This window comes from Haliotis cracherodii, unplaced genomic scaffold (genome assembly GCF_022045235.1).
Source record: "Haliotis cracherodii isolate W230 unplaced genomic scaffold, xgHalCrac1.p SCAF_33, whole genome shotgun sequence".
Classification (NCBI taxonomy): Eukaryota; Metazoa; Mollusca; class Gastropoda; order Lepetellida; family Haliotidae; genus Haliotis; species Haliotis cracherodii.
Window position 1 is genome coordinate 2,935,171 of NW_027266290.1, and position 21,340 is coordinate 2,956,510.

The 21,340-nt window shown below is 39.8% G+C and overlaps 1 protein-coding gene across 1 annotated transcript in view; it reads right to left on the bottom strand.

Moving 5' to 3' along the window:
• The window catches only part of LOC139477362 (T-box transcription factor TBX1-like), a 42,237-nt gene that overhangs the window by 13,300 nt on the left and 7,597 nt on the right, over window positions 1-21,340 (bottom strand). The window contains exons 2-3 of the mRNA XM_071259917.1: window positions 20,023-20,311; window positions 1,372-1,645 (exon numbers count right to left, since the gene is read on the bottom strand). Of these exons, the coding sequence (XP_071116018.1) occupies window positions 1,372-1,645; window positions 20,023-20,311 (563 nt within the window). The remainder of the gene's footprint in view (window positions 1-1,371; window positions 1,646-20,022; window positions 20,312-21,340) is intronic.

Genomic DNA, 21,340 nt, shown 5'->3' on the forward strand with positions numbered 1-21,340 from the left:
TAGCTGTACGTTCTACAATAAGGATCTGTAAGTTCTACAACCAGTATCTGTATGTTCTACAATACGTATCTGTATGCTCTACTATAAGGATTTGTATGTTCTACAATAAGGATCTGTATGTTCTACAATAAGGATCTGTATGTTCTACAATAAGTATCTGTATGTTCTACAATAAGTATCTGTATGTTCTACAATAAGGATCTGTATGTTCTACAATAAGGATCTGTATGTTCAACAATTATTGTAGACCCGTGAAGATCCGTGGTGGAATAGGTCTTGAGCAACCCATGCTTGCCGTAAAAGGCGACTATGCATGTCGTAAGAGGCAACTAACAGGATCGCCTGGTCAGGCTCGCTGACTTGGCTGATGCATGTCAACGATCCCAATTGCGTGGATTGATGCCCATGATGTCAATCACTGGACAGTCTGGTCCAGACTCGATTATTTACAGACCGCCGTCACAGAGCTGGAATAGTGCGAGTGTGGCGTTAAACAAACTACCAAACAACCAACAATTATTGTATCATAATTGATGTAACATATTGAGAATATCACCTGAGTGTCTTTATCAAATTATGCAAACTGTGCTTCTCCGTTTCGCAAAAAACCTGCTGTAATCACTTTTTTCATTGATCAATTCATATAATGTCCACAGCTAATTGCCTTTCACGCCTAATGGAATCTGTTTCGGCAGATAATCAAGACTGGTTATTCTTTAGCGTGGACCTTTTTCTATTATATCGTATTTCCGTAATGTGATAGCAACTGGTTTTCCAAACAAATAATTTACACACTCAAAGCTTTTTTGCTGGCATTAATGCCACAATATATTAGTTATTTGATTCCATCCGACGAGGCTCGTTGGCAAACACCCGCCTTGCATCACTGAACTGTCCCCATAGCACCCACTGTCGACGGAAATCAAAATGTGTGCTCCCATCTTTATATACTTCTCAACTCTTTCATATTGCTATATGCATGGCATGACAGATTAACTGCAGTAATATGAAAGGATCGGTTGTTCTTAAACATCTTTTGAGTAGTATACAAATAAAATCGTCGAGACGCTCATTTGTTTTAACAATTTGGATGGTTATCGAATGTGTTATTTATTGTAGCCTGACAAATACCTACCATTATATTATAACTATCAGACAATTTCCTTTGCGAATACCTGTTGTCATCACTGAGATTCAGTGCTTGGTTCATATAATTTTCATCACTTTTTCGCCCTGTAGGAATATGTTTCTCCCTGAACGAATTTGTTTCGGCGGATAATCGAGACTTATTTTTCTCAAGCGTTGGGGATTCACACTAACTAAGGAATTCCAGGTACATCCCACGTGTATTCTAGGCTCGACAATACTTACATGTCCATTGTCATCCAAAAGATTGTTCGTCAGTTTCAGTTTGTCAAAGGACACAATCTGCTTCATCCATTGGGAGCCCTTGGCGGGGGAGTCAGGGTGGACGTGGATCCGACCCGGCATGTGGGGGTCCGCCTTGCCCGCCACCACCCAGCTCGAACTGTGGAAGGAGTAGCGATACCGCTTGTCGTCCACGGGGACAAAGTCCATCATCACCATGAAATCCGACATAGGATCAAGGCCGAACAGACGGACCTGGAATGTGGGGAACATCCGTCTGAAACATAAGAGGAAGTCAAGCTATTAATTGAGGCTGGAATGGCTTGATATCTTTGTAAAGAGAGGCTGTCTGGGAGACAACAGTGAGTGAGTGAGTGAGTTGGGTTTAACGCCGCTTTTACCAGTATTCCAGTTATATCGCGGCGTGTCAGCTTAATGTGGGGGGAAAGCCCGAAGTGATGCAGGTCTCAGACGTTTACCACTTTGGTGAAACCCACGAGCACGGTCATGGTGCTGACAAACCTAGAAACATAATCGGGGCGAACATGGATTCGAAGCCACAATCATAGGTTTCTGGCATGCCCAAGGGACGCAACTCTGCACAGCGATTCGCGGCGCCTTAGACAATTGGGCCACCCATCACAGTATGGAATCTTATTAGTATGACAACGTCTCCAAGCAAATAGTAAAACCCAATCCCATCTGAACACTCAGGCTATTCCTGTAAAAAAATGAGTTGTATCAAAAACACCGTAAATGCACAAGCTTCATTTTCAATAATTTATATGCCTCCAGTTGCGCAATTGGTCGCTCGTCCGAAAATCACATAAAGCTGATGAAGAGATTAACACGGCTTCCGTCTAGACGAGGACAACATGTTTGCTCTCTTTTAGGGACGCTCTTCACTGACTCGGATGCAGCGAAAACCCATTAATCCGGACGGTGCCGTTCACACTTATTTCGTCCGGATAAACAAATGTCCGGATTAAGAAATCAATGTTGAGGGGGTAAAATCACATGATAGAGTCGGAAATGTACAACAGGCTGCTGTTAGCAAAGATTTCTAATGGTTATGGTTTCCATGGGAACGTTCCTAACAGAATCGCCCGGACCGGTTTCACGAGGAGACACTGTAAATTGTTCATACAAATTATGTTTTAATGATTCCACGTAATATCTCATATGCCCATATCTGCGAACTAAATAAGAAAACAGAGCCCCATCTCATTACAATAAATACTGCCAACAAGATTAATTGCCCTTTCCAAGTGATTCCAACCCTCATCTATTCCCACCCACAACGATAACGCCAACTCCGACCCCCACAATTCCCAACCGTTCACCCCCGGGTTGCACAATGACACCGTAAGCACGTGATGGATTGTCTGAGATTATCACCCTTGGTTCACACGCACGTGCACACAGGTGGCGCTGTGATGGAAGGCAGGCTTGTAGCGGGCGATAACTGCCTTGTCTTCAAGGCTTAATTAGGACTGAGAGGCGAGATAGCTGGCGACAAGACTGATCATTGACCAGGACTCGGCCACATGTAAGGAATTAATTACTGACCAGGATCAGTGGTGTGTGATAAAGTAGTAACATTGCGTGGCGGTAGAGGTCTACAGCAGTAAAACGTGACTTTTACAATGATACTGTTGCAATAAAGTTAGGATCCATTACATGTTCTGTGGTGACATTTCCACATAAAGACCAACTGCAGGAGCACCGCGCTGCAACACGACTCCATGCGGGTAAATGTAAATGTTGGACTATCTGGTTAAGATTTAACGGTTAGCGGCTAATTCATTGTTCAAAGGGGAAAGACCATGAAAATAGATTTTTTATCTCAGATATACGACATACTTAGATTGGCTCTGCCTGAGATGTTGTTTTTTTCAAGACTGGGAACAAGAATGATACGGAACGTGTATCATTATTTCAGTTTAAACACAATAAGAGCATCAGAAGAAAACGGTTGACTTTTACATCTCCATTATGGAATATTGTAACAATGGAAAGGGTTAACTTTCTTCATACATATATCTATATTTGACGAGAGCAAACGTACAAATCATCGCCACAAAAACTCCATATCCTTCTGCTCTACTACACTTTCGCACAAATCTTTGCCATGAACAGTTCTGCAGCTACTGCAAAGCTGGTTTTGCAACAAGTAGTGATACGGGCTTTTACATTTATAACAGGGGCGGTCGGGTAGCCTAGTGGTTAAAGCATTCGCTTGTCACGCCGACTACCAGGGTTCGATTCGCGACAAGGGTCCAATTTGTGAAGCCATTTCCGGTGTCCCCCGCCATGATATTGCTGGAATATTGCTAAAAGCGGCGTAAAACCACACTCACTCACTCACTACATTTATAACAACAACGTACAATACGCTTTCTTATATCGGAGTTACTCTGTTTGCAAAAATGAAATAAGATAAGAGCTTGTATGCTGCAGAATAAATAGTAATTGGTTTAACGCCGATTTGCAAAATGGGTTTCCCACTGGGAAAGCCCATTAGGGCCACATAATTATTATTTTTATCTTGAAAATTCAATTTCAAGATGCCTTCTTAAAAGTTCAAGTTCTAATCTGGCAGCGTCAGCTCAAAAAGCAGGAAGTGAAGAATTGGGAAGTTCATTTGCTGTCTTCAGTTTATCTTGCATTTTTGAACTTATTAACTTACATTTTCAAGACGAGAACTTAAACTTTCAACCTCGCTTCTTGATTTTTCAAGATACCCCGCCCTCTACACTGACGAAAATATGAGAACCAAGCTGAGCATATTAAAAATATAAATGTTCTCTCCTCAGTGAAGTTACTAAAATACGCACTAGAAAATAGGACTAACGGGATCGGGTTCAAGCTCGGTGAATTGGTTGATGCATGTCACCGTATCCCAGTTGCGTGGATCGGTGCTCATGGCATCACTCACTGGATTGTCTGGTCCAGATTCGATTATTTACAGACCGCCGTCTTATAGTTGGAATAGTGTGGCGTTAAACAAACAAAACAAACAAGACAAAAGTAACCTGACAATATCCACGTGGGTATTACAAGTAATCACGATTACTGCTGTATGTAAGTGTAACTATTTAGCCAATGTGGACAAATCAAGTCTCCGTGACACAAATTTAATGCACATCGAACTACAATACCCAAACCGGAAGCGTGGGTTTTAAAAAACCCCACCAATCTGTGGCAAAACGAAAACAGAAACGAAATCAATGAAATTGTCGATGATTCCAAAACAGTAATCATTCGCAGACCAGTGCGAGCTTGGCTCTCGACATCACTGCCCTCATCCCATTTGTCTTGAACGTCATAACACGAGGAGTCTTTGCTAGTTAGAGATAGTTTATAGAGTGAGACGTTAAGACGTAAACTCCTGGCAGGGTTTGATACAACACGCATCAATCTGAGCGGCTCATCAATCTTATGCTGTAACCTGCCGTGACGCGCTCTGCTTTCAAGTGTAGGGAGCTGGAACAGAGCGGAACTGTCGCTGTCGGGAGCTGTGACGAACGGCCGATATTAGCGGGGTGATAAAGACACAAGTGCTGTGGAGGAGTTCTTGATCTAGCGCTTGGGAGGGTGATGATAGCGTGTGAGATGTCGCTCCTGTTGATGAACAGTAGTCAAGTAGTCTATGGACGCTAATGTGTATTCTGTTTCTTTTCATTATAATCTGGTTGGAACACTCTGAAAAGTGAACAGCCTAACTTTGCAATTCTCAAATTCTCATGGGAAATATTTCTTAAGTGTACTTTGGATAGTGATGTTTTTCGAGAGCGTGTGTATATATTGAAACAGAAACATGACACTATTTAGATGATGTGTACGTATGAGTGAGTGAATGTCACGTTAATCTACAGTGCACCAAAACATTCAGACTCGATTATTTACGGACATACAATGTACGATCGGTCCCGTGAAGATTCCGGGTTAGAATTGGTCTTCAGCAACCCATGCTAGTCGTAAGAGGCGACTGACGGGATCAGGTGGTCAGGCTCACTGACTTGGCTGATGCATGTCATCGTATCCCAACTGTCCAGATCGATACCCATGATGTCAATCACTGGATTATCTGGTCCAGATTCCATTATTTACAGACCGCCGTCATATAGCAGGAATATAGCTGAGTGCGGCGTTAAACAACAAATAAACAAACAAAACAAGATTCATCCTCTCAATGATCGAGAGAGGCAAACCAGAAGTTGAAACCATGATCACTTGTCCGCGCCGCTTGGTTATTCAGCATTGTTTGCTCGTTGTTTAACGCCACACTCAGCAATATTCCAGCTACATGACGGCGGTCTGTAAATAATCGAACCTAGACAGGACAATCCAGTAACTGACATTATGAGCATCGATCTACGCTATTGGGATCGATGTTATTTATCGAGCCTGACCACCCGATCCCGTTGGACAAGCATGGGTTGCTGAAGACCTATTCTAAACCCGAATCTTCACGGGAGTACTCTGCATTGAGCAATATTCAGCTATACTACTCAACTCTTGAAATGGATGCTGAGATACCTCGTACTACTACATCTACATAATAAAATATATCCCCATCAAAAGATGAGAAGTATAAATCACAGCAGCCTGTAAATAACCAGAGGCAGACGAGGTGTTGATTCAAAGACGGGTTACCACGACACAAACTCGAACAGTTTACTGTAGCCATCCTACATCAACTCTTGACCCGTTAAGATCCGGGGTAGAATAGGTCTTCAGCAACCCATGCTTTGTCGTATCAGGCGACTATGCTTGTCGTGAGAGGCGACTAACGGGATTCGGTGGTCAGGCTCGCTTCCTTGGTTGATGCATGTCATCGTATCCCAATTGTGTAGATCGATGCTCATGATATCAATCACTGGATTGTTCCAGACTTGAATATTTACAGACCGCCGTCAGACAGCTGGAATATTGTTGTGTTGAGGCAATAGCCTAAATATACAAGCCCCGTGTATCATTACATATCGCCTGATCATCTCATCACGGTCTACAAAAAAGGTTCTAACCGACGACATCACGTCACACACTGGTCGGAAACAAACTACAACAACAGTTTAGATAAAACAACTTATAAAACCAAACTCTTTCAAAAACAGAGTGGAGTAACTGCAGCTTTAGCATTTGTTTTGCCTCAAGTATTTCATAGAGTATTTGTTTTTATATGATTTGGTGAATAGGATTCCGTTATCCTATTACAACCACCACTACAATAAACAAAGCGACCTGGTTTCAATAAACTGTAGTAAGCAGTTCTTAAGGTTCTTATGACTATACCAAGACATTATCCTACTTTAAGTGAGCCCAGCGACCATTCCTGGTTGGAATTTACACCCAGCAACCCAGCAATGTCGTAAGAGGCAATTTAATACATGAGACCTCCAGACTCGGTATTATGTCAATGCGTGCCCTGATATTGTTGCTCATAACATCGATCACTTGTTTGTCTGGTACAAAATCGATTATTTACAGGTTTATAGCTGGACTATTGCTAAGCACGGCATTAAACAACAAATAAAAAAAACATCCGGCGAAAATGTAAAAATAAAGGTGCTGTCAGTATTTGTTTGCATGGCGAAGTTCAGAAGCTCCAGACTGGAAGGAAATCTGTTCCGGGTATGTTTCTTCTAGAAGTGTGGAACGTTCAACAACCAGTTGAATCACACTGTTCCCTTGTACAATGACCATCGTTAACCTAAAGTGGGCAGTGATCATGTACTTTACAGGTTCATCTGGTGTATACAAGTAAGGCATCTATCACTGTCACTCTCATTGACAGAACAGATGCTGCTATCAGGCACACAGGCTTAAACTTCTGGATTATCGGGAACCCTCCCCAATACCTGATACCAACCCTGCACGGAGCTTTATCTTGTAACACAATACCCAGAGTTGCAGCGCGCGCTGTGATAAGATTAATAGAGAAATTAAACTGACAAAAGTCAAAACGGAAACACTAGGAAAATAGAGATACAGAGCCGTCCGTAGATACGAAAGACAAAAAATGACGACAGATGGTTTTTGTATATTTGGGTTAAAATGAAAAAGATTATATTCTGGGGAGGCCACGATAAGACTGTAGAGCATGGAATGTATCAATCTCTTGCAAACTTGATATGGTCGGTAGTTTTTTTGAACAACCTGATACCGAGTCTCACTCGAGGCTTAGACAGGTTTCTAAATTACATAATTAATGATATCTTAGACCTGTCAGAGGCTTGTACGGTTGAGAAGTAGCATGATAGGTTTGCATGATTTAATAACATTTGATACCATTGATATAGTTGGAGGCTTGGAGAGGTTTGTAAATATCATAATTAATGATATCACAGATCTGTCATAGCATCGTACTAGTTAATGGTAGAATGATGTGTGTGTGTGTTCCTCAGAACATACACCCATGACATCGCAGTGGTTTATATATAAAAACCGTTGTTGCGAGTAAATTTAAACCTTCAACACCAGAGACAATCTATTCTCGGTTATCCGACGATACAGAATACATTGGTCGAAAACTGCAGAATAGCGATGAAAATGACATTAATGGGTCACTGAAAATCAGTGATGACACCGGGTATTCGTTAAAAGGGTAAAGGGGCGGTCGGGTAGCCTTGTGGTTAAAGCGTTCGCTCATCACGCCGAAGACCCAGGTTCGAATCCCGACACGGGTACAATGTGTGAAGCCCATTTCTGGTGTCTCCCGCCGTGATATTGCTGGAATATTGCTAAAAGCGGCGTAAAACCATACTCACTCACTCACTTAAAAGGGTAAGCATGCCCCGACCTTCCTGCAGCACCGTCACTTACCAATTTAAAAGATGCAGGTTTAGTTTAGTGAAACCTGATACTCGGCTAAAAAAACCAAGGATCATTATGATCTAAATCTGGAATTCGATAGGAATCTTTGGCGGTTACGGGTCGCAAGTGTACAGTTCGCCTTAGGCTACATGGTAACCTTGCTTCCTTCCAATGAGTTACTCGGACTTACTCAGTAGGAGTGAGTGAGTTGGGTTTAACGCCACTTTTAACAGTATTACAGTTATATCGCGGCGTGTCAGCTTAAGCTTAATGTGGGAGGCAAGCCCGAAGTGATGCAGGTCTCAGACGTTTACCACTTCGGTGAAACCCACGAGCACGGGTATGGTGCTGACAAACTTAGAAACATAATCGGGACGAACCGGAATTCGAACCCACAATCATAGGTTTCTGGCGTGCCCAAGGGACGCAACTCTGCACAGCGAACCGCGGCGCCTTAGACGACTGGGCAACCCGTGCCCCCCCCCCCCCCCCCCCCCCCCCCTCCTTTCCATGAAAGAGCAATATATACTGCTCAACATTTGATTATACACAAAACTGAGTCCCTTGAAATGCCACGTATATATTTAATAGAATGATATTATCTGATTATCCTTATCAAAAGATGACTTGTATAGAGATATAGGATTAAGAAATAATATCCGGATGTTACAGGTGTCATGATCTGTATAACCGGAAACGCATACGCGATCAGAGAAATATCATTTCAATCTTTCACGGTTTTAAACACATACCTCCTAGACAAAACGTCAACGCCATAGGTCAAATCGTGGAGAACATTATACGCATGGATCAATGAAATCAGTGAGGACACTAGGCGTTCGTTAAAAGTGTAAGCATGTCCTGCTCTGCCGATAGAACCCGCCACTCACACAATTTGCATAAAAATGTAAGTGTTTTTTTGCCTAAAGCCGTACAACAGTGCCCCTGCCACATGACGGTGGTCTCCAAGCAATCCATTTTGGACCAGACAATCCAGTGACACCATAGCTTATTTACTGATTTTATCGACATTTGTAAATTGAGGTCAATCTTGGTCTATCAAACTAAGATGTGCCCGTATTAGCGGCGCTGGTAGCTGACCCTTCGTCATATCGCTGGTTATATTCTACTCGTATACACTTACCCTGTAACTTCCACCAAAGCCTGCGTAGCTATGTAAATGCAACAATCTTCAGTGTGACGTTAACCCATTTCTCCCCACCTCCATCAAAGCCAATTATAATGTATTTATATTTCTGTTGTTCAGATGTGATGGTGTTAACTTTCGATCGCGTCCACGTCGTCGGACCTATACGATGCAGGATGCAAGAATGCATCAATGGTAGTTACAGGATATTAATTCGAAATAATTGCAGTTGTATGCTAAATGAAGTCCTATTCCAGATGAAGTAGTTGTTTGATGTAGTTCTGTACACAATGTGGTCGTGTTCAAGATGAAGTTTTATGCAGGATGGAGTTATATGCTAGACGTAGTCATATGCTGGATGTATTCGTACGCTAGATGAAGTGGTATGCTAGGTGGATGAAAGATGAAATCCTACGCCAGATGTCTAATGATCGATGAAGTCCTATACCAGTTAAGTCGTATGGTAGATGCAGCCGTGGCTTGTTTGGCACCGATTACACTAAACACATACGTGCCACATGATTGAACGTACTAAAGACGTGTTTATATTATGTCTGTTTAATTAAGTTCATCTGTACTTGCAACAACCGTTTGTATTACCAAAGTTTGCGTAGATAAGATAAGATCCTATCTATTGCAGAAACATTCCATTACGGAACAGATGCAAGTTTTCTAAATGGCAAAACATTATGATTCATTTATACATATATACAGACATACATACATTCCTGTAAACACAAAAAACATAATTACATATTTGATGATATACATTATATGTCCTCGGTTGATTAAGATCAAAGGGGTAAATATTTCTTTAAATGATACACATGGAAACAAATACAACTGATCATGATATTGATGGCTTCATTATTTGAGAGGATGAAGAGCGTATTGAGTGAATATTTGGCGGATTTAGGCTTCTTCTATCTTTATTCTGGATTTTCGAAGCGAAGAATTGGCTTCAAATATCGAACCGGTAAGAAGACACGACCCCGACACGACTACGGCATGACGAGTGAGGCTATACATAGTTTCGTAGCGTTATGGTAGTGAAGTAATTGCATTGTGTTTGAAGACACAGTGAAGCCAAACCTTCAGACCAAAACTTGTCATTCGGACATTGCAATGAGAACAATTTCCTTTCAGAGCGGATATTAGAGAATGTGTTTAGATTCTCAAGGATAGCATCAATGGCGTTCGGTGCCATCCCCCTTATGGTTCTAAACAATGGATCTAAAACTAATTATCTTCTTTCCGCTGGGCAACAGATCAGATACCAACAGCCATTTCTTTACATTGAAAAAAAAAACCCTTTTCAGTACGACTGTATGATCTGCAGATCACTCAGGCACCTTACCAGAATTGGTAATTCAAGAACAAAAACGTCCATCTGCTTATGACAAGACAAGTCGCTTTTTATTTAAACCATAAGTAAAAATTATGTCAGAACCTGGTTTCTCTTGTCGAGACAGGATTATCTACAGATTGTCGTGATTAAGCTGGAATTCAGCCGACTGCGGCGTAAAACAATATCAACTCACTAAGATGACTTATCTAGGATCATATATCTACATAGTGACAATTGGAAAAATACGTACACTGCACATCCATCCATTATCCCCCACAACATCAATCCCTCCTCCAGTAACGCTACCCAGACCCCGCGCCATCATTGTCGACAGGACTCTCGCCGAACTCATGTCGGTACACGCAAAGGCGGCGAAGCGCTTGTAAACACGGTATCCCGTGATGCACCTGTTCTCCCAACACTTGAATAGTTTCAATTTCCACAGAAGTTTTTCCAATTACCGGAGTCCCGAGTTTCTTCTCGCGTCGCCTGCCTGCACTTTGTTTTCCTAACTTTGTTTAGCCTTGGCTTCCTGCTGCCTCCAGTAACTACACGCGCACGTTGAAATCCAGCTCGTTTCACCGCCATATTTTGACGGCACGGGAATCAAGTGTTTACTTGCGATACATAATGGCCTGGCAGGCCACTAAACTCATTCTCACTGCTATAAACTTCTCTTGACACGGAAACTGTGTAAATTACACAGCGCTAAAGTTCTTTCACCGTTACATACCAATGTCGAATTCAATCTTACCGATTCTAAACTCCCGGTACAACAGATTCTATGAAATTTTCATCAGCGTCTATGAAAATGCCCCATCTGTTATATGACGTTGACATGTGGGATTATGTTATTCTTAGGTTACAAATTTAAATGATTTTAAAGTGTTTTTCACGGAACCGCTACAGTGAAAACCATATGAGCGCAAGGAATGTATAAGCGTGTATGATCTGCTGTTTCAACATGAATATCGGCAGATTAACACAAATGTTCAATATTAGGTGATGAGTTGAGTTGAGTTGTTGAGTTTACGGCAATCTTAAAGGTGATGATGTGGAGTTTATGGCCAACGCTAGACGTGCACAAGTCTCTAAGGCCACAGGTCTTGCTAATTATTAGTTTAAATAATAATTTCTAGATTTTATAAGAAACAAAACGTTGTCCCCATAACAGACTGGCGTCTTAATTACTGTCCGCTTATTTAGACTTGTCTATGATAAGGATATAATTACTATACACCCATGGACGTATCATTCAGTACAGCCTTCGAGCAAGGCTAGGTCAACGTCTAAAGCTTCTGTCTTTATTTGATAATATTTAAGTGAGAGAAAATATTTATAAAATAAACAAAGTAATACTTGAATCTGCGATCAGATAACAATAAAAGCGATAAAAACATAATAACAGGAACTCTCTGGTAAAAGCAGAGTTCACTGTGTGTTGCCGACAATATCATGAGCATGTGTTAATGGATCACTATCAAATACTGATGATGCCAGGTATATTCCCCCCAACGATGACACCAGTCACACATAATTGCACAGGCAACATTATTGTTTACCTGTAAAACACGGAAACATATGGCACAAGTCGAAATGGGAATTGCATCGGACATACTTTTGTCACTGATCTAAACATTTTTAAAATGTCCTCCACATACTAGTATCTATGTCGACTCTTTGGAACTTTTTGGAAGCTTTACTAAGGCCTTAAATACACGGACACCAAATGCATGTCAACATTACGAAGATTCTATCACAGTCTCATCCACGATTTGAATAGCCCTTATAAACATGCATCGTTTGATCATGTCAGAATGCATAAACATTTCTATTGATTAATAACATGTAAAATGTTGTCATTTTGATACATAGTTTTTCATAAACCAATATGAAATGAATATTCCAAATAAATCCTCAGCGTTAGGTCCGGATCCATGAGGGTAAGAAAAGTGGAGTTCAGTGAACAGTTGACCTGCCTTTGCGTGTGTTTCTGACTGGTGCCATCGATGGGGCAGGATACGGTAACCTTTTCGCGAACACCTTGTACCATCATTATTTGATGGTGATTCATAAATACATGCTTATGATATAGTCGGAATCGTACAACGGACTCTGCTTTAATCAGATATTTCTTATGATTATGGAAATGGCTTTGTCGCTTTTCTTCTGTATATTATTATTAAGTCGCACATGTACTGAAAGATTCGGTTATGGAGTATGCTTTGCACATTCTTTGATTCCTTTACGACCTTAAATTTTTTGTTGTTGAAAAATTCAAAATTAATACATACAATACACATTTGAATAACCATTAGCCATTTTCCTGTTGTCTCTGCGTGCAAATATACCATAGCTTTTAGCAAAATATATCATCCTATATTCAATGATGATTTTCAGCAACCCCTGCTTGTCGTAAGAGGCGACTAACGGGACCGGGTAGTCAGGCTCGCTGACTTGGTTGATGCATGTCATCGATCCCAATTGCCTTGGATCGATGCTCATGATATCGATCACTGGATTGTCTGGTCTAGATTCGATTATTTACAGACCGCCGTCATATAGATGGAATATTGCTAAGTGCCGCGTTAAACAACCATAAACAAAACAATGATTATTTACTTTTTTAAATAAAGAAAACATATATATTATCACCTGAAGGACCCCATGTGTAAGTCTATCAGTAGCATATCCTTAGGTTCCTATCTGTCATGTAAGGAGAAATAGTAGCGGTTCTCAGTGCCTACGAATATTTCACCGTGGTCATAAAATGCTTTTTTTTAAAACACTGTAACAAAAAAACTGCACATCGATTCTCCAGCATTCCAAAGGGTATTTTTACCAAAGGATATCACCCAAGAGGTAGAGTAATAGAAAATACTTGAAAAGGTCTTCTTTCTTTGTATATAACCTCGTTCTAAATATGTTAGAGCTAGCATGGCTAGAAGTTTTTCTCGTCAGACTCTCGCTATGAAAGATCTCTCAATCTATAACCTTAGACAAATAAAGAATTGTTGCCATCAGTGCAGGAAATGGCAGTGTAAAATTATTTATGATGTTGTCTTGTTGAAAACAGATCCGTTATCCTTTCTTGTTCGAAACGTTTTTTTCGTAATATACGTAGAGGCTCTAGCTGGTCTTCTAATCGTCATACACATATGGACGCAATGCTGGAGATGAATACTTCATATATTATCAAACAACATCCTCGATAATTCAGGGTATATATCCATTCCTTCATGATTATACCCTGCACCTATTCGAAACCCTTTCTTCGTTTCGCGGCGTTGCCATCGCGTATCCTATCTGTGCACGGAATATGTCTCGCCCGTGGGAGTAATTTGATTGAACGGCTGTTTTCAGCGTGGTGTCATTCGAATGAGACTGAAGGCAAAGCCTTGGTGACCCTGGGCGCAGGGTATTTATCTGGACTAACAGCTAGTCTCTGAAATGAACATATCGTCCAAAATTATTTTTTTGAAAATTATCTTAATAAAAACTTAATTAAAAGGAGCCGAGAGACTCTCTTAATTATCAGTTACTGGGGGAATCTAGACTTGCCAAACATTATACACTTGCATGGGCTGTATTTGACATATTTGTATCTGGGTCTGTAAGACAGACTGGGTATTAACATATACTAGAGGAACTTACTGGTACAAGAATAAAATATTTTAATGGATATTTTTTATTTGGGTGTTGTATGTTTGTATGTTTTAAATGCCTATTGCTTACGTACAAAACAGACAGAACGTAACTTTTGTTATAGTTCATTATATTCTGCACAAACAAAGTTTAGGGCCACCCGATTCTTTCACATGACTATTGTTTATCTGTCAGGGCATGACAGAATAACTGTGGTCATATGAAAGAATCGGCCCTCAACCTTTTTGTGGTATATACAATATCATGTTGGCGTACTTCAGCTCGTTAAAAAACAGCCAACCATTGTGAAATCTTCTTTTTGTAGTTGGTAAATATTTCAGTAACAAAAACCAGATGCGATAGTGGGGAAGGCTTCTTCTTTGGACTATTTTCGAACAGCATGATTCATGAAGTAAATATCCCCGGCTACTAGCATCCTATTTATCACGTATCTTACACTAACCGCTGGAGAAGGTGGTTGGTAAATCTCTATGTAGACTAACATTTAGTCTCTGAAATCTTATATTGCACAATATCCTTCTTGACTCTAAAATTAAAAAAAATCCCTATGCTGATTTCATAGAGCTAGCTAGATCTGTCTAGACTTGCTTTTGTATGCGTTTCTAGATTTTATTTCCATAAAATAAATATATTCCACAGTCATGGTGCAGGACTAATCTCCATGATTCTATATCTATTACATATTTTCTGCCTGTCAGTGGATTCATGCATTATCATTTTGCCCACAGAAACAATGGAATTTCCTAATGATCGCTTGTTTTATGGCCTGGTTCTTTGTTTTTTGTTGAAATTGAACAAAGTTATTTAATGCAAAGGATATTGTACATTTGTGTTAAAGTATTGGAGATACGATAGTTCTAACTGTTGCTGAAGAAAACATGTCAACATGACACACAGCCTAGGCCTTTCCTTCTCTGATATGAAGACGGTCAAACAATGTGTTCAAATGGTACATACTACATTATATTATATCAGTAACAGTTCCATAACGTGAAATTTTATATCCTCATGTCATCCCAAAATGAAACAGTCACAAAATATTTTTCAATGTATATATATCATGCAATGAACATCAGATCCTCTGCATTATAGATGTGATATTTTGTTACGATATATGTAATTCCTATTGCACCCATTGCTACTGTATGTATATATGTACTATAGGCCTATGGCCTTTTCAGTACTTGAAATAAAGATTGATTGATTGATTGAAACGTGGGTTAATATGACTGTTTATGCTGAAGTAATTATCTGCATGACTGTCTACAGCTGAAACAAGACAGAGTGTCAGTGTCGTAACAGACTTCAGGAGTAACAAACATACAAACACTGAAACAAACAAAATCCCCCAAATCCCAAATTCATAAAAGATTCAAGAGTGTAGATAGGAACTGTATATAAACCGTAAGTGCCACAGAGTAACCAGTCTCGATTATCGGCCGAAACAGATTCCATTGGCCGTAAAAGGCAAAATAGAGGGTGAAAACTATAGGAATGGATCAGTGATGACATGTCTGCGCGCCTTTCTAGACGCATTAAGCGCCCCGCTCTAATAAGCGCACACGATATTTGCTAATATATTGGCTCTTGGACAATCCTAATTAGCCCCAAAATTTTATTCTAATAAGAGACCCCTATTTCTAATTTTGAGAGCGCCCTGTGCGCTTATTACGTCGAAAATGTTTTATTATAAAAAAAGACCAAAGATCATCATGAGTTATTTTCAGTTCAGAGAATGAATGTTAGTCTACGCCCAGACTAGCCTGTTTCACAGTCCCTGAACAATATTAGCTTTACTTTTGTCCAGCCCTTACTGCAATACTATAGCTCTAAATGAAGTCTAGATTCTCAACAGGTTCAGGATCTCTCATTTAACTGGGGCTCCTATTGCAAAAAGTCAGAATCTCCAATCTCACTGGGTATGGGATCATTTTGCAGTTTAAATGGATTTGTTTGTTTCTATCAAAATTATATATTTTAAGAAACTATGGTAGTCTATGGTAAGTCTACAAGACGTGAACTGAAATCATAAGGGTAGCGCTATGAGCATCCACTTGGTGAATGGCATCTGGCGCATTATAAGTGCACTTGTTATTATTATGATTATGATTATGATTATGATTATTATTTAGGGTAAATGCACATCAACATATAAATGACCATAACGAGACTCTAGCGAACATTGCATGACCGAGTGTTTTGTGTCTATTAATCGTAGACATGGTTCTGTTGATAGTTTAAGTCATTAACACCTTCAGCACAGAGAAATATATAAATTATTAACAAGAAACTGGTATCGCCATTAGATATGAAGTCTTATCTCAAAGCATTTTCTCTCCTTAACGTGAACAAGATCAAACACAGATCGAGGGCATTTACTGATGTGAAAGTTATAAAGGCAATAACCCAACATTTAAGAATATTACTTCTGACGACATTTAACTATCGTGGAGGTCGAATATTTGCAATAAATGGAACATTTCGAATGTTTTCTACTTTAGCGTAAGGTGGGGTGCGCCCTTTGAGGAAAGATAGTATATCGTGGCTAGAGAACCACAATAAACACAGAGTAAACATAGAACAAGCGAAAACACCACCTACAGAGGCCGTCAAACCATGTTTACATACAAAGCACGGGCCGCCATAAATTTCCGCAAATGACAAATGAAACTTAAATTAACATTCCGGAGCAGGTCGAATCGAAAAATGAAACATAGATAAATGTTTTTCTGTTCAACTTGACTTGATTTACTAGCGGAGATTGAAAGATAAAATATATCCATTCTGCTCTTCTAAGTTTGGATGCTCTCTGGTCGAAGTCCTGCCTGACGCACCCATGTGCTTCTTTGAAATCCTGGTCCCCCGGGTTTTAGAAGGCAGATCGCGTTTGTTTCCCCGAGGTTTTAGTTGCAATGTGAAATTGATTGATATTGGAACCACATGTGTTAACCAAATGTTCCGGCTCATTTTAAGATTGGGCCGATTCTAAACAGATCATTTCGAGAAATCGACGACAATTAGCGCCCAGCATGTGCATCAACACCCAGGAGAATTTCAGGGACCAAGGGTCGGAATCGGGGAGGGCGGGGGTGGTGCATGGCGTCGCCTCGGGGAAGGGATGTGCTGGTGTACACGTATCTCCTAACCGAATCGAGCAAACATTAAGAAGCTTGACGGATCGTATGTTCTGTAATTACATTAAGCACATACTAAAGCGATGTAATGTTGCATTCAAATCAAGTGCTACTGTTTTCGTTGTCAGAAATATGGAAATGGAAAGATTTGAAACAATAAGATCTTCACCTGGAGCATGTTGTAATATTATTACTATAAACTGTTAACGGGACGCTGTCCACGGTTTTAAGAAGAACATTTATTTATTTAGAAATGGATATAGCTAATGCCAGTGGATATATTTAACTTCCAAATCTACCACACGTGCAGCAGAGGCAGACAATTTTCAATGATCCAATCATATAATTTTCACCGCTATTTTGCCTTCTACGCCAACTGGAATCTGTCTCGGCTGATAATCGAGACTGGTTATTCTCTTGCGTTAACGTCATATATTTATGAGTCCTTGTTTTTTGGAGCAGCTGACCTGAATAATGTGTCTGTTGTGCACGTACCAATAGAGAATCGCATCAATAACTGTTATCGTGACAGTTAGCATGCATGTTAACGTTCATGCGTGAAGGTCTTACATAACAATCGTTACATAACGTAGGTGTTCATTGCTTCAGTAAATACATCATAGCAAGTAGAACAGAAAACTTGTCCTGGTTTCAACCAGAAACAAGAAAATGCATTTTTTACAGGATGAGGATTTTTACAAAAATATGTGATGTAGGAATATGCAGATAATCAAATACTCCTTTCTCGTGAGTAATTCTGTAATGGAGAAATCATGAGAATCGCTTGATACTACTTTCGGAATCCACAGATTCGAGTGATTTTTCTCAATTAAATCATGTTATGGTTGGTGTAATAATTTCTCTATAATTTTGCTTAATGACGTATAGTTGCTCCAGGTTTATTTGTATAAAATGGCCAGTGAACAATAGCGTGACGTCATCATAATGTTTTAAAAAGTGGAAAACTGTTAATCTTGTGAACTATGCAGAGGTCAATACTTAATAATTATGTTTGTTTGTTTGTTTGATTGTTCGTTTGTTCGCTTTTTGAGGAGGAACTATTGTTTTTTTTATTTTGAAGAAGCATGCCCGCCCTTTAAGATATGCACAGGTAAATGGAATTAGAAATAATGATAATTATTTCTAAGTTTTTTTGCCAAAGGCAGAAAGTGTTGGTAGATATTAGGACAAGCTAACGTCCAAATATATATGCTTATAGGTTAATCATACTTATAATTTATGTATGAATAACCATGTCCTCACGTAACTGGTATAAATAAAAGTCTTGAAGCGCTGAGCTTGAACAACAGATTCTATTCAAGACTTGAGGATGCTCAGGCAAAGTATAAACACGGAAATGACTTTGGCGTTTCAGTTTGACGTAAACACTGACACGGGGCAAGTAGAGATACTTCCTAAACAGAAACTCCTTATTGCTCAATCAAATCCTATGTCATCACCACCAGCATGTGTGAAATCGTAACATTGTATCACATGCCAGACCCCCGCGATGGAGCAGGGATGGGGCAGGGTTGCATCCTCCCACCCTGCTCATCATCAGGTTCAAGAAGATGGCACGTGGCCCCCGGGGGGTAATTAACGCAAGGAGTAATTACAGGTGCAGACACGTCATAACCGAACCCGAGCTCCTGTGCAGGTTACAGCCTGATTATTATCTGTTTGATTACGTGACTTATATGTAATGGTTTGTTCGAAGAGAAAACAATATCATGGCCTTGTTGATATGGAAACAATACCGGCACCGTTACCCAGACACTTCCCGAGATTATTGAAGTACAGTACTGTTATTCTTAAGGACTGAGCCAAGTATGTGCCCGAATCTTGCCAAAATCGGTGATGGATGGTTAAGAACTGTAAGGTCAGGAGGTGTGAAAGGATGAATTGTTTTATTTTCGTCAAATTATGCAAGAATCTAGACCGACGAAAATATTTTAATACTTGTTGGTGTTTATGCAAGGTTAACATACGGCAGTGAAAGAGCAAGTGTGACTTTCAGATTATATTTGTTTGGTATCAGTACAACTGCCGTCATCCAACAGTTGTACAGAAATTAAACCCGACAATCTGCTGCAAATCTCAATGTTAATTTCTCAGAAACGACCAAGAGAGATGAACCTTAAGCCAAGGCTGGCATTGCGTATGACAAACAACTAATGGAAGATGATCTATATCTTGTTATTGTTTTTTTCATGAAGACTTGAAAAAGATTTATGTACTAGTATCTCACTAAAAGTAAATCAGTTTTGAATGTTAAGCATACTGAGCGAGCTAGTGTAGTTTTTCGCCGCTTTTAGCAATGACTGGGGAGGCTAGATATTGGCTTTTCTTACTGTACTCATGAGGGGACTAAACGAATAAGGTATACAATTTTCTTAAAAACATATAAAACATTAGGGCAGAATAATTAGCCAAATATCTTCTACAGTAACGGTATATGTACAAACGTGCAATAACATCCATCTACAAACCATGCACGCCCAGTTTATATCGAAGATGTAGTCACTACTGACTGTACCTACCGTCCCGCCTTTGTGACAATCATTTCTGTCCCGAGTTCGTCAAATTCGTCCCACAAAGCCTTCATCTCCAGCTGCACGGACACATTGGCTAACTTGGGGTGTAGAGGTTTCTTGGGGGATTCAGATTTCAAGGACGTAGGGCTGCCACATTTGTCCGAGTTCGAATCCAGTTCATTTTTGTTAACGTCCACATCATGAGAAGAAAGACGACAGCCTTGGTGTTCTTGCTGTGCATCGTACCTGGCGACGTCGTACAACGCTCTGCCGGCGTTTGTGTTGAGGAGACAAGCTGAAATGTATTGGTAGGGTCAAGATTCAAGAATATTTATTGTATGGAAGCACCGAAATGGCTTCTGGATATGTTTCCTTGCCCTCTATCGCTTTGCAATATATGCATACAAGCAAAAGTAGCACGCATAGGTGTTTAAGTACAATCTTCCATCCTGTATGTCTCACAGTCCCTAAACAGTATTACTTTCCCTTCCGCCTAGCCCTTACTGTAATGTTATAGCCCTAAATGAAGCAAGTCTAGATTTACCACAGGTTCAGGTATCTCACTGGGGCTCCTCTCCAATTTAAATGGAGTTGATTGTGTCACAATTATATTTTTTCAGTGATTTAGAGTTTTTAGGTTCTCTCCATCCACCCAACTATCGTTCAAAACCCATCCAGTACACACACACACACACACACACACACACACACACACACACACACACACACACACACACACACACATATTTGTATTGAAGAGCATAAAGTGTATTGTATAACCAATTTTAAATACAAATCCTTGTTGTGCAGTTGAAAGGTTGTTGTTTACCTGAATATCTAATTTCGGATCAGCAACTGACAACAAAGATCCTTTGGAATTGGTTATTTCAAGAATTGATTATGTTGGCACACAATGCACTACTCTATTCTGTCGGTAGACTCGGTGATGAATGTACATATGCACACCAAATGGAATGCTACTAGACATACTCATGTGTTTCGCTAACACCTGGTGTCATCATTATAATGATTCATGACTAGGTTTTTACCAATATGCCAAATTTGTTGTTGCTATTTCCTCACATGTTCGGGAAATATCAGTTTGAATATTGAAAAAAGATTGATGGTTTTGTAATATTACATATTTTTGCAATATTTCAAAATAGGATATATTATCGACATACACGCTTCAACAAAATGAATTATTTAAATTATAACTCAATTAAACAAAGAATTACAACAAGAAAATCTCATTGAGATATACAAAAGTTCTTATCAGTCAATGAACCTATCTAAAATCCATTTATTGTTGTGTATATATGCA